Raw genomic sequence first — 12,507 nt, 5'->3', positions numbered from 1 at the left:
TAAAATTAAACAAATATGATAGAAGATACACTATTTTTTTATCAAATCTTTATTATTCAAAATCATTAATTGTCATATATACTTTAGCTACATTAGGCAATTCCGTAAATTTTATTTAAAGAAATAATAAAGTACATTAATGATGAATTTATTGTTAATTTAATAAAAAAACTTATTATATAATTAGATGGACCAACATATTTCTCTAATGATTCTAAGAATCATCTTAGTGATGACATGTAGCTATAAAAAAAGTTGTAATGCTTCTCAAATAATATATAGGGATAGTCTTGTAAACACACAGGTAGGCATCGAGTCTTGAAACTCTACGTTGAATCGTCAATCGATCCCACAACTTCTTCTCTTTTAAGCACTAGTAAATCTCTAGTGATATAAATCATATAACATTCATCAAAGGTTGATCTTATTCAAACTCCAAAACCCTCTGATAAACACAATGGGCTTGATGAGAGAAATCACAGGCAAAAACGATGACGAGAGATTGCGAGGACACTAACAATGTTGAAAACCAGGTGGAGAATCTACGGCGTTGCACGAAATTCCGAAACCAACTCGATGAAGAAGATGTACAGTTTCATCTCCTGCGATCTGCTTAATGCATCTGAGATCAAACAGAAACTGTCACCATTACAGGACATCGTGAGTCACGTGGTCCGGCGAGTATCCACTGGACAGCGACGAGTGCTGACAAACGATTTGGACGCGATTCTCCCAAACGCTAAGAGGCTAAAGCATTTCTCGCTCCAAACGGGGATGAAGCACTACGTGTCTCTCTGGTCGGAGGAGTGTCCATATTTCAAACAACAAGATGATTGGCTGTTGTTTCATATAAACTTGTTTTTTTTTTTAATTTTTGCTTACATAAACAATACAGGTTAGTTTTGGCTGTCAATATGACATAAGAGCGGGGGCGGATCCAAAACCTTATACAGTATGGGGCAAAATTATATTATATGAGACCATGTAGTAAAGAATATTCAAATTAAAAGCACTAATGTAAACTTAGTATTAATTTCTCAAGAAAAAAGACAAAATAGCATGGGGCACATGCCCTACCCATCTCTTACTTGCGTCCGCCCCTGCATAAGAGAGACTTTTCCTCCCCTGTTTACTCATCACTCCCAACAAGAAAAAGACAACATGGCTGAGCAAAAATAGAAGAGAATATTCAAGATTCGATCTGTTCTCATTCTAAAGATACACCAAGCACAAGTTCAAAAGAAGACCGCACACAAAAGCCGACCATGCCCTTAAGAAAAAAAAAAAAAGAAGCAAAACCGCCGGCCAAAGGCAAAACAGGGCATACTACTAAAACATAGTAAGTTACCAAGAAAACCTACAAAAAAAAGTTAAAAGAGTAAAAGTGAGTTAATACATATAGAACACCTTGTTTCTTCATCTTAAGCTTTTGTCCTGCGAGTAGATTTGGTTGTTTTGGCTTTAGCCTTAATGTTTTTGCCTTTAGAGCTAAACATATCGTCATCCTCATCTTCATCATCGCTGCCACGCTTTTGCTTTTTGCCTTTCTTATCGCTGTCACCATAACATATAACAATCTTCTTCTCCTTCTTCTCCTTCTCCTCAACCATCTCCGTCTTCTCTTCTGGCCGCCAAATGAACAGCGACCTGCAAAACTAGATTTTAAAACTACCACTCAATCAAAACAGTTTTCACTAATTGTTGTTACAAGAGCAACCTTGAGCTTCCAGAGGCTAAAACATCGTCGCGAGGATGCAACTTGTTGACTGGAGTAATAGTCGTTATGTTCGGATCCATGACCTCTGCAACCAACTGTCCGTTGCTTGAATCGATGAAGTCTATTGGGTGGAGAGCAGCTCCGTTGTAGTTTTCACTTATGTAACGACCAACCACAATGAGTGACTCCGAGGCATCCTGAAGATGAATAAGTGCTATAAAAGGTAACTGATAAAAAAAGGATAGAGAGAGAGAGAGAAGTAAAAGTATCAAACCTTAGGATCCCATTCAGCTTTGAACGGTGTCAAATGCCTATTGAAATCATGGCTATGAACAATCTCTCGGCTTGGGGAATCCAAGTCCCCAAAGATAGAGTCCCATACTCGAATACGGTTGTCCTGCGAGGTTGTGAGAATCTTTGTGCCTGATGATGGAGAGAAATAAGCGGAGTTGACTACTCGCTTGTGCGCAAGATCATTAAGAGATTCTCCAGGTTGTAGTTTACGCATGTCCCAGATTCTTGCCTGAAAAAAAACATAACCAAACAAATCTATTATTAATGAATAAGTTCAGACAGAACTTCAGATAGATACTTAAAAGATAAGACTTACAAAATGATCGTTTCCACAGCTAAGAAGAAGCTCAGGGTGAACCGGGTTGCAGTCAAGGCCAACAACTTTGCTACCTTTCTTGTGTATCAAAATGGGCTCTCCCGTTACGTTATTGGACCGGTGGTCGATCCTTTTTTGAAAAAAAATCACAAGAGACTAAGCAGCTAGCACTACAAACAAATACTCTCCGTTCCACGAAGATAATAGTTTTGAAATTTTTATTTGTTTCACAAAGATAATAGTTTTTGTGTGTTCAATGTAATTTTATATATTCTTTACCTATTTTGTTCATATTAATTAAAACAAATTTACTATCATATATAGGCATCGACATATTTCCCGGATCCGAAGATCCGAACCGGTAATTATCCAAAAAATCGGGTTTCGGATCGGATTCAGATATAGAAAAATACCCGGTTGGATAAGGTTTAAAATTTGGTCGAGTACCAGTGATGTGCCCCGGTTCGTGGATCAGTCCATTGGAGCCAACCAGCATAGAGATCAGGACGTTCTGAACAATTTGACCGAGGATCGTTCAACCAACCGTACCGATCAGACTGACCGAGTCGTCCCGCGTGCGTCCCGATTGGAGCTTCGACTGGAACCTCGTCCAGACGACCGAACCGACCGAACCACAGCCCGTCTTCCCCGACCAACTCGACTTTCTAAGACCCACGGTCGAGCCAGACTTAGCTTGGGTCGTGAAGAAGCCGAAGACGGACATGCATTCTTATCCGGCGAACCATCCAGACAGTCCCGCAAGTGTCCTTATCTTTACCCCGTGCATCCATTTGGTTCGGTTGAACCTGGACATTATATGAAGGGCTATCTTTGACCAATCTGCATGGAAGACTGAGTCTTTGACTCATTAATTCAGATCTGGTCAAATTTGTATTTTCTATGCATTATTTTCTGTGTATTTTCTTTATAGTCTTTGACTACAAACACTATAAATATGTAGTCTCATTCTATGAATAAAATCAATCTATGTTTTTGAGTTTATTTTCGTTTCTTCTTTGAGTGAGAGAGACAGAGTTCTTTAGCTAGTTCATTGGTGTGAACGGCTTGTTGATTTGGTGGTCAGCCAATTCATCTTTGTGTGTTGTTTGGTGGTCAGCCAACACATTCATTCTTTCTTAGGTGGTTAGCCTTAGATCGTGGGTATATCAAGAGCCATTCGCATCTCTTGACAATCCTTTCAATCCATTTCAGTTCCAGAAGTGTCATTTGTCTTCTCGGATCATATCCGACACCCAGCTAAAGTGATCCTTCAATTCAGGACGCATCAACCAGGTCGGATACGCGTAATATGCGTAATATCCGAGATCCTTACGGATATCCAAAAGACCGAAATTAAACCTTAATTAAGATAACCCTAGTATTATTTTCATTTTGGAGATTAAACTTTGCTTTGGTTATATTAAATATGTTATGTTATTGTATTGTAATTTTAGTTATCTTGTTTATGTTTTTTTTGGATATTTAGAATATCTTCGGTTCTTTTGGATTATATTCAGTTCTATCGGATTAAATGGTTTGGTATATACTAAGAACCGGACCGAATCCGTAAGAACCGGACCGAATCCGTTAATTTTTTGGTTACTTCGTATGTAACGCATCCTAACCGGAATTTTAAATTATCCGATCGATACCAATTTCTCTAGTTCCGAAATATCCAAAGTCCGAAAAACCCGACCCGGATCCGAACTGGTTATCCGAATGCCCATGCCTAATCAATCATATAATATATTTTTATTCCTAAATTATGTATTAAAGTATGATTAATTTCGGTATTGCAAGTGTGAAAACTCCAAAACTACAATTTTAGTGGAACGGAGGAAGTAGTTAACGAGGATGAAACTACTTACATGTGAAGTAACCCGAAATTATCAGCAGCTAGGACCAAACCTTTATCCGAGTTTATATCCAAACCGTACAGCATTTTCCAAGTAGTTGGGCCCTATAAACCGATGATGCTTCATATCAGCAGAATGGTGCAAGAGAGGAAAAAAATCAAAGAAGAGAGGCGATGGTGTTTGACCTGCCATCCATTGGGGTTGAGATTCAGCAAAGTTGATGAAGTTCCAGTTTCCAAGTCAGTGTAACCAATATTTCCATCAGAGGATGCGGAATAAACCATGTCATCATTTGTGGGACTAAACCTGAAGTAAGGGAACATAGACACCTGAATGCAAAAGTAAAATCACAAGAGATTCAGGGCCATAGATATGGACTTACCGCATATTATTAACTTGTACAGAGTGTATGTTTCCGTACACACTCTTCTCATACACTTTAGCAAAATCCCAGACTCCAATTTGCCCTTTCTATGACCACCAGAAACGAATAAAATGAGAAAACGGATGCAGAAAGCTCATAACTTATGTATGTTGTTCAATTTCTAAAAACCTTATCTCCAGAGAGAAGAATGTTGTTCCTTGTTGGGTGAAACTCCAAACATGTAACACGTCTGCTGTGGTATCGAATAACTGCACAATGCACTTGATCCGGGATCACATACGGTGGTTTAATCTGTACCAAAACAAAAGAAAAAAATAGGATTCGAATTAGTCCAGTCAATAAATCTCATCAGGCATCATAAACAAGGAGCCTTTACCGGTGGAATCCTCGGTTGGAGCTGACGCATGAACACAAAGTCTATAGGGTTCTTTGTATTCCTATGAGAAGTTGGGAGTATCCTATGGTCAGTAACCACTCTATGAGGACATGACATTGTGGTGTGACCTGAAGGTTTAGTAAAAGAGCAAAAAGTTCCAAGTAAATTAGCATTGAGTCGCTACCCTATAAGCTAAGATAAGAAATTGAGGATTTTTTTATTACCAGGCATTTTACATAAGAAGCAAGGTTTCATAGGACAATCGATATAAGTTGCTCCTTTAAACCCAGCTTCATGACCAGGCTGTTTACAGACCTATACAAGAACAACAAAAGTAAACAAACAAGATCAACCACCAAAGTCATCTCTGTCTCTGCATCCAAGTGAATAATCAAATTCCAAAGTCATTATCTTTACTTCCGTAAAGCCTAACCAAAACTAGAAATGCAATGATAAGAACTCAACAAAATTAAAGGGTTTCTCGAAAGAGCGTTACTTTGCAAACTTTCTTGAGCTTAACGGTAATGGGTGCTTTCCCTTTTGCTTTACTCTTCTCCAATTCGATTTTGACCGCTTCATCTCCTTTCTCAGACTCCGACAAAGGGTAATCATCATCATCTTCTTCTTCTTCCTCTTCGGACGAACTTGACTCTGTATCCCTGGCAATGACGATTTCTGGTTCCTTTTTTCTTCTGTTCCTCGTTAAACCCATTCTCGGTTTATAAAACAAAACAAAAATTCAGCACCCGGCAAAAGGAAGAGAATATGAATCAAACTGTTTTTGTCTCTTTTTGGGTTCGATGACGATGTAGCCGGCGCAAATTAAAACCGGTCGAGTCGGCGAACAGTTGATTTTTTTTACGCTGAAGAAAACACATCGTCGCCCCTATTAATTTACGCTTATACCCCTTCATTCCGGTTAAATTCTTATCGGTTAAGGGTACTGTCGGAATTGCACTAAGGTGGCGGGAGAAGTTGATACGTGGCGAATTACAGGCCGGAAGCAAAAAAAAAACTCACGAGTCTCAAGCGAGTTTTTATCAGCGATGTGCCTTTTATCCTGATAATTAATGGGCTCTAGACCCAATTTTCATTCATCTCATAAATCAAACTTGAGTTCAAAATTTGCACTACATATATACATCCTCCATTTTTAAATAAATGTCGGTTTGATATTTTTCAAGCGGATTAAAAAATGACAGAAATATATGTAAATTACTATTATTTATATTTTTCTGACCAATAGTATTTGAGATAAATAAAATTATTTATAAAATCAATGTACTTTTCAATTAATTTTCAGCTGAAATTAAGTATAATTTGTATTGTAATTGTAAAGTAACATTTTTTTATAAGAAAAATAATTAAAATGACACTTATTATAAAACATATGGAATATTTGAAGCGAAACAGGATCTCCAAATCAAAGTAGACCCTATTTTTTTCTTCGTACTTTGTATTATAATGATATATTACACATAGGTTTGGACGTTCGGGTATTCGTTTGGATCGGATTTTTCGGATTTTCGGGTTTATGCTCTTAGATCCCATACTAAAATTTTATTAGTACGGACCGGATTCGGATAATAACACTTTGGGTTCGGTTCAAAATTGTATTGCATCTTAAAACCCATAAAGTACCATATACCGTTCGAATTCGGGTTATATCGGTTTGGATATAACCAAAATAAAAAATAAAATTTTAAAACAAAACATAAAAAAAAAATACCTAAATTAAATAAAAATTAATCAATAACTAATTGTGTACTTTTTTTTTGAGTAATATACTCTCCGGTGGAAGGTTCAAAATTTTAAACAAAGATATACCATTTAGTTTAGATAAATGTAAGTTTTAAATTAAAAATATTGTTCTAGGTTTTGGTTTTGAACACGATTTCGTTTTTTTAATATAAAGTGGTTACAATATTCAATGGAAATTTTAAAACTTAGAAACGGAATTAATAACATCTATATTATTAAAAGAGAAGGAGTCCTAAAAAAATCTACCTAAAAAAATTTATTAGACCTATTTATTTTTAGTCCAATCTCTTGTTTATAACCAAATATTATAAATAACCCCAAATATAGCAACCAAATAATGTCCCTAACATTTTAAAATCTACTTTAACTCACTCAACCTTTTATATAAGATCTTTCAATATACCACGTGACTATACAAACATTTAATATAAATCATATCGTCTGTTTCAAATAATCCACTCAACGTTTTTATTTTAAGCCAACTTCCTACAGTACTTGATATAAACATACTAAAAACTTTAACACATAGGGTCATGTCAATTATATCTATTTTATCCTCTTCCATTATATCAAATATTTGAAAAAGGTAAGGTCCTGTTAAATATATATTAATCAAACTTTTAATATTATTATACATCAATATCTTTTTGTAGAATGTCATAATTACATAGAAATTCATGGGTTCTGATAAAACTAATCCGACTTCACAATAAAAATATTGATAATTTGCGATTTTGAAAATTATTTGTTTAGATATATATTTTTATATACCTTTCACTTAAAAAATAATTTATACTATTAAAAAGAATCATTTAAAATCTAATATAAAAAGGTTGTTGAAGTCATGTATAACTATTTATTATTTTTTTCCCTACCATTACCTATTCTAACCATATAATATTTTAAATATTTTTAACAAATCCTAATATTACTTTTTAAGATATTTTTTTTCTACAATTATTTCATCAACCATGATTTTTCTACAATAACTTTAAAAATCTAATATAAAAAGGTTGTTGCACCCGATATAGACGTAGCGGATCTAGATCTGTTCATGTATTTAAGATAAAAAAATTTAAAATATCCATAAATCTGAAAATACTTGAAACACAAAAAAATATTTGAAATCCAAAAAAAAAAAAAAATGTTCAAATATTTAAAAATCCAAAATTTTATTCGAAATCTGACCCGATGAACCAAAAATACCAAAATTTTATTCGAATACTCAAATTTTAAAAATTTGACATTTTACCTGAAATCCAAAACTATAACCATAAACCCAAACCCAAACTTAAAAAATATATCCATAATACCGGAAACATATTTAAAATACCCAAATATATTTAATATACATAAAATACTTTCGATCGGGCCTCGGGTAGGACCTGGACTCAAAAAAATATCTGCGGGTCCAAAACAAATAGTCAATAGATAATTTCTCTTGACCTGGACCCAAACCAAACCTAAACTTTTAGGTCGGTTTCAGTTTATTTTTTTGGTCGGGATAAAATGTCCAGACATGAGAGAAAGTTATATAAGAGTGTATATATAAAATCTCAAATAAACTAATTCATAGATTATATAATTTTAAAAAAATCTCTTTTTTTTTGTCGACAGCAAACACAGACTCAACTAAGACTCTGCAAACCACACCGGTAACTCGGCATCCATATGAACGACAAACGACAATTGCTGCCTAGCACTCCGTGCAAGACTGTCCGCCCTTGTATTAAGCGTCTGGGGTATATGAATGAGCTCCGAGTGATTGAAACTTTCCTTCAGTATCTTGATGTCTTCCAAATAACTTGCAAATGCCGGCCATTCTTCTGGTTCCAAAACCATCTTCACCAGTTGAAACTATTCTTCTGGTTCCGAAAAAATTCTCAATTTCATATAATACGATTTTGTATTATAATATAGGAAAAATGTTTTCTAACAACACAAAGTTTACGCTAATATGGTGGAAACAATCCAGTGTATGAGAATGTCTCAACAACTACACGAAGTTTATGTTAATACATGTCACATGTACGAAGTAAATAATAATATGGTGGCAACATCACAATCGGGTTTAATTGATTTTAGGCTAAGTTAATGCGGTCAATCCGTAATTTACTAAACTTAATGATTTATTAAGTTTAATAAACTTAATTGATTTCGACCAAAAAAAATAAACTTAATTGATTTTATTAATAAACTTAATAAACTTAATATTTTAATAAACTTAAACTTAAAAAAACTTAATAATTTATTAAACTTAATAAATTTATTAAACCTAATAAACTTTAATTTAATAAAATTAATAATGTATTTAAATTAATAAATTTATTAAACTTAATAAATTTAATAAATTTATTAAGTTTATTAAACTATTAAGTTTATTAAATTATTTAGTTTATTAAGTTTAATAAATTTATTAATTTTAATAAGTTTAATAAATTTAAATTAAGTAATAAATTTATTAAGTTTAATAAATTTATTAAGTTTATTAAGTAAGTTTAATAAATTGTTAAGTTTATTAACAAAATAAATTAAGTTTATTAAAATTAATAATAATAAAATACGGATTAACCCCATTAACTTAGCTTAAAATCAATTAAATTCGATTATGATGTTGCCACCATATTATCATTTACTTCGCACATATGACAATTGACATGTATTAACATAAACTTCGTGTAGTTGTTGACACATTCTCATACATTGGATAACTTTCATCATATTAGCGTAAATTTCTTGTAGCTAAAAAACTTTTTTCCTATAATATAATCTGAAAAATCCGTGCTTTCGAACCGCGAATCAAAATTTAGTTGAACATTAAATAATTGAAACGTAAATTAGATTTTTTAACAAGTCCCCGCATTATTAGAGCATGTTTATTGCAGATCTATTAGGTTGAGGTTTTTACTATAATATAAGATACGGTCTCTTAGCTTTTAACTAAAAAAGCTAAGAGACGTCTTATATCTCTTATTTAAGAGACGTCTCTTAGTATTTTTAGTTAAAATCTAAGAGACCGTATTTTATATTACGCTAAAAGACCTGCAATAGACCTGCAATAAAGGTGTTCTTACCGATTTTCATGACATCAGTTTTCCACTTATCATTATGGATGCAATCAAGCAGAGTTCCATAACTACTCCCCGTAGTTATCATTAAAAAGCTCATTTATGTTCCAATTATTTAATGTTATTTAATGTTATCATTATGGATCCAATCAAGCAGAGTTCCATAACTACTCCCCGTATTTAAAAAATCTAATTTGTGTTCAAATTATATAATACTGGGAGTAGTTCGCAATCAAGCAATGGCAAATTCCCTTCTGTTTTTTTTTTTTTCCTGGAGGCACCGTTTTATTACAGTTTTTTTGACAACCATTGATCATCATCACACATGAAAATAAGCTCAAATAGTTTCAAGTTTGGGCTTCCAAATTTTTATTATTTGTTCAATTATTTCATGTCAATTGAATGAACATCATATAATTGTAACGAATGCTTTAGTAAATTTGTAACATGTGCTTAGAAATTATGAAAAAACAATACATATTACAAAAACCAATCCGGTTTTAAACTGAAAACATAGATCATACTTTAAACCTTCAGTTTCATTATATTTCAGATAATAAATTTGAATCAGGTTTTAATATCAAGTTTACCTGCTGGCATGAATTTTTTTGTCCGACTTCCGGTAAGAGTTTTTATGCATTTTACAAATTTATGAGTGATAAAAAATGGAAAAGTAGTAGACGGGTGGACGAATAGGAAAAAAAAATATATGGAGCGTCCAATCTCTTAAGTAGATAAATATTTTTTGTGGCGCTCTATTTCGAAACGCAGACAAAACATGACGTCGTTTTCATTCCCTCACCAGAACCATCTATGGAGGCTGTTCCATCTCCCCCGCTTTTATACACCTACACTGTCTTCTCATTACACAACCACAAGAAGCCTTGACTATCCTATTCCACAAGATGTTATCCCTTCGTGCTCCTCCTACATCTTTTAACTGCCGGCGGTTTCACGCCGGAGCTTTAGAGCGGCGATGGAGGCTAGGTAGAGACTGCTTCCTCTCTTTCTCGCATCTTAGAGGAATCGGACTCGGAGTCAGATCTGCCAAGTCGGAGATGGCGCCGTTTACAGCGGCGGAGGAAGAAAATCTGCCGGAGGGACTCCAGCCTGAGCTCATGCCGAAGCACGTGGCGGTTATAATGGACGGGAACGGGAGATGGGCGAAGAACAAAGGTCTTCAACCGTGGGACGGTCACAGAGCGGGCGTTGAAGCTTTGAGAGAGATCGTTGAGCTTTGCGGCAAATGGGGAATTCAAGTTCTCACAGTCTTCGCCTTCTCCACCGATAACTGGATTAGACCAAAGGTAAGACCTAGTTTGAATCTTCCCTAAGTTTCTTTTATTTGCTTTGTACACGAATCTTAAATCACAACTCAATATGGTTTCTAATATCTGTGCAGATAGAGATTGATTTCTTGTTGAATTTGTTCGAGAGAACGCTCAAATCAGAGCTTGAGACCTTAGCCAAGTAAGTATGTGTTGAGTAAATTAGTAAACTAAACACGAAGAAACTAAAAGAATTAGATAGCAAAGCTTGATTGAAACAAATTAGAGTTTTGTTCATTAATAAATCACAATTTTAAAAGAGAAAAAGACAAAAATAGCACTAAATCAAGTTTTTGTTCCTATTTATACTCCTAAAAACCTGATTTTTTTTATCTTGATGAAATTTTCATTTTTGGTTTACCGAGTAATAAGTCGTAAAATCTAATAGTATTGTAACATGAATCCGTTAATTTTTTGGTGATATTTACTCAAAAGCTAATATATAGGCCCTGTTCGTTTCGTGGTCGCCAGCGTCAGCGACCAGAGTCAGCGACCAGCGACTGCGACATGATGTCGCTGATAGTTGTTCGTTTGAAGGTCGCGCGATTGATCGCAGCGGTTGTCGCTATGTTGTTCGTTTCTATGTCGCGCGATTGATCGCAGCGGTTGTCGCTATGCTGTTTGTTTCTGTATCGCTGGCGACCAAATATTTACTTTTGACATACATTTGCTCTTGTGTACTTAGGTTTCGTCAAAAACGTGGATAAATCATTAAACCTGTAAAGTGTAATAAATCACACCATGGATGCAATATGTTTAATCTTTTCAGTTTCTTATATTTTTCCTTGTACAAGTTCACTTTTGTTTATGAGTTGTCACATTAATAAACTATAACTCTAATTAAAAAGTCTACACTTGAATATTATTCCTTGTAACTTAAAATATTGAAAAAGTCTAAATAATAAAAAAAAGTGATCATACGAGTAACTTATAATAATAATCAGTACAAACTCAAATCAAATAAACTAGTAAGGTAATCGATATCCTCTACTCAACTCATTACCAATATGATCACGTAAACCTTCCATGGCTCTATCACCAGTCGGCTCATATGGAATATGTCCACCATGACCATCACCATCTTCTTCTTCTTCTTCTTCATCTTCCTCTTCATCTCTTTCTTCTTCATCATTATCACCATGAGTATGATATTCTTCTCTTCTCTGCCAATGCACAAAATCATTATCTTCTCGATGTGAATCACGTATGAAGTTGTGTAGAGCCATCGTTGCCGTCACTAGCTTTATCCATTTGATCAAACCATATTTTGGATGCCTACGGTCAAGAATTCTCCATTTTGCTTTCCACACTCCAAATGTCCGCTCAATCACTGATCGCAAGCTTGAATGTCTCCGGTTGAACACCTCTCGAGTGTTCGTTGGTGGTCCTCCTCTGTTGAACTGATC

The 12,507-nt window shown here is 34.4% G+C and overlaps 2 protein-coding genes across 2 annotated transcripts in view; one reads left to right on the top strand and one right to left on the bottom strand.

Annotated features, from left to right (window-relative positions):
- Positions 1 to 1,176: 1,176 nt before the first annotated feature.
- LOC106322698 (protein DAMAGED DNA-BINDING 2) lies at positions 1,177 to 5,789 on the bottom strand. The gene is made up of 11 exons (XM_013760801.1): positions 5,441 to 5,789; positions 5,169 to 5,259; positions 4,945 to 5,072; positions 4,737 to 4,859; positions 4,566 to 4,654; positions 4,369 to 4,489; positions 4,196 to 4,287; positions 2,328 to 2,457; positions 1,992 to 2,240; positions 1,718 to 1,914; positions 1,177 to 1,647 (listed from the first exon to the last, which is right to left on the bottom strand). Exons 1-11 carry the CDS (start codon positions 5,654 to 5,656, stop codon positions 1,422 to 1,424), a joined length of 1,662 nt encoding a protein of 553 aa, XP_013616255.1. The 5' UTR covers positions 5,657 to 5,789; the 3' UTR covers positions 1,177 to 1,421.
- Positions 5,790 to 10,529: 4,740 nt separating this feature from the next.
- The window catches only part of LOC106322906 (dehydrodolichyl diphosphate synthase 2-like), a 3,920-nt gene continuing 1,942 nt past the window's right edge, over positions 10,530 to 12,507 (top strand). Inside the window, 2 exon segments of the mRNA XM_013761060.1 lie at positions 10,530 to 11,080; positions 11,176 to 11,243. Of these exon segments, the coding sequence (XP_013616514.1) occupies positions 10,679 to 11,080; positions 11,176 to 11,243 (470 nt within the window). The 5' untranslated portion in view covers positions 10,530 to 10,678.

The sequence above is a fragment of the Brassica oleracea genome, chromosome C2, assembly GCF_000695525.1.
Source record: "Brassica oleracea var. oleracea cultivar TO1000 chromosome C2, BOL, whole genome shotgun sequence".
Classification (NCBI taxonomy): domain Eukaryota; kingdom Viridiplantae; phylum Streptophyta; class Magnoliopsida; order Brassicales; family Brassicaceae; genus Brassica; species Brassica oleracea.
This window is presented reverse-complemented; position numbering and strand designations above follow the sequence as displayed.

Excerpts from the sequence above, each read along its gene's own strand:
- LOC106322698 (XM_013760801.1), bottom strand. The coding sequence starts at position 5,656 with ATGGGTTTAACGAGGAACAGAAGAAAAAAGGAACCAGAAATCGTCATT. Across the intron at positions 4,655-4,736 it reads TTCTTCTCTCTGGAGATAAG|AAAGGGCAAATTGGAGTCTG; the intron begins GTTTTTAGAAAT and ends TGGTGGTCATAG. Across the intron at positions 2,458-4,195 it reads AATTTCGGGTTACTTCACAT|GATCGACCACCGGTCCAATA; the intron begins GTAAGTAGTTTC and ends TTTTCAAAAAAG.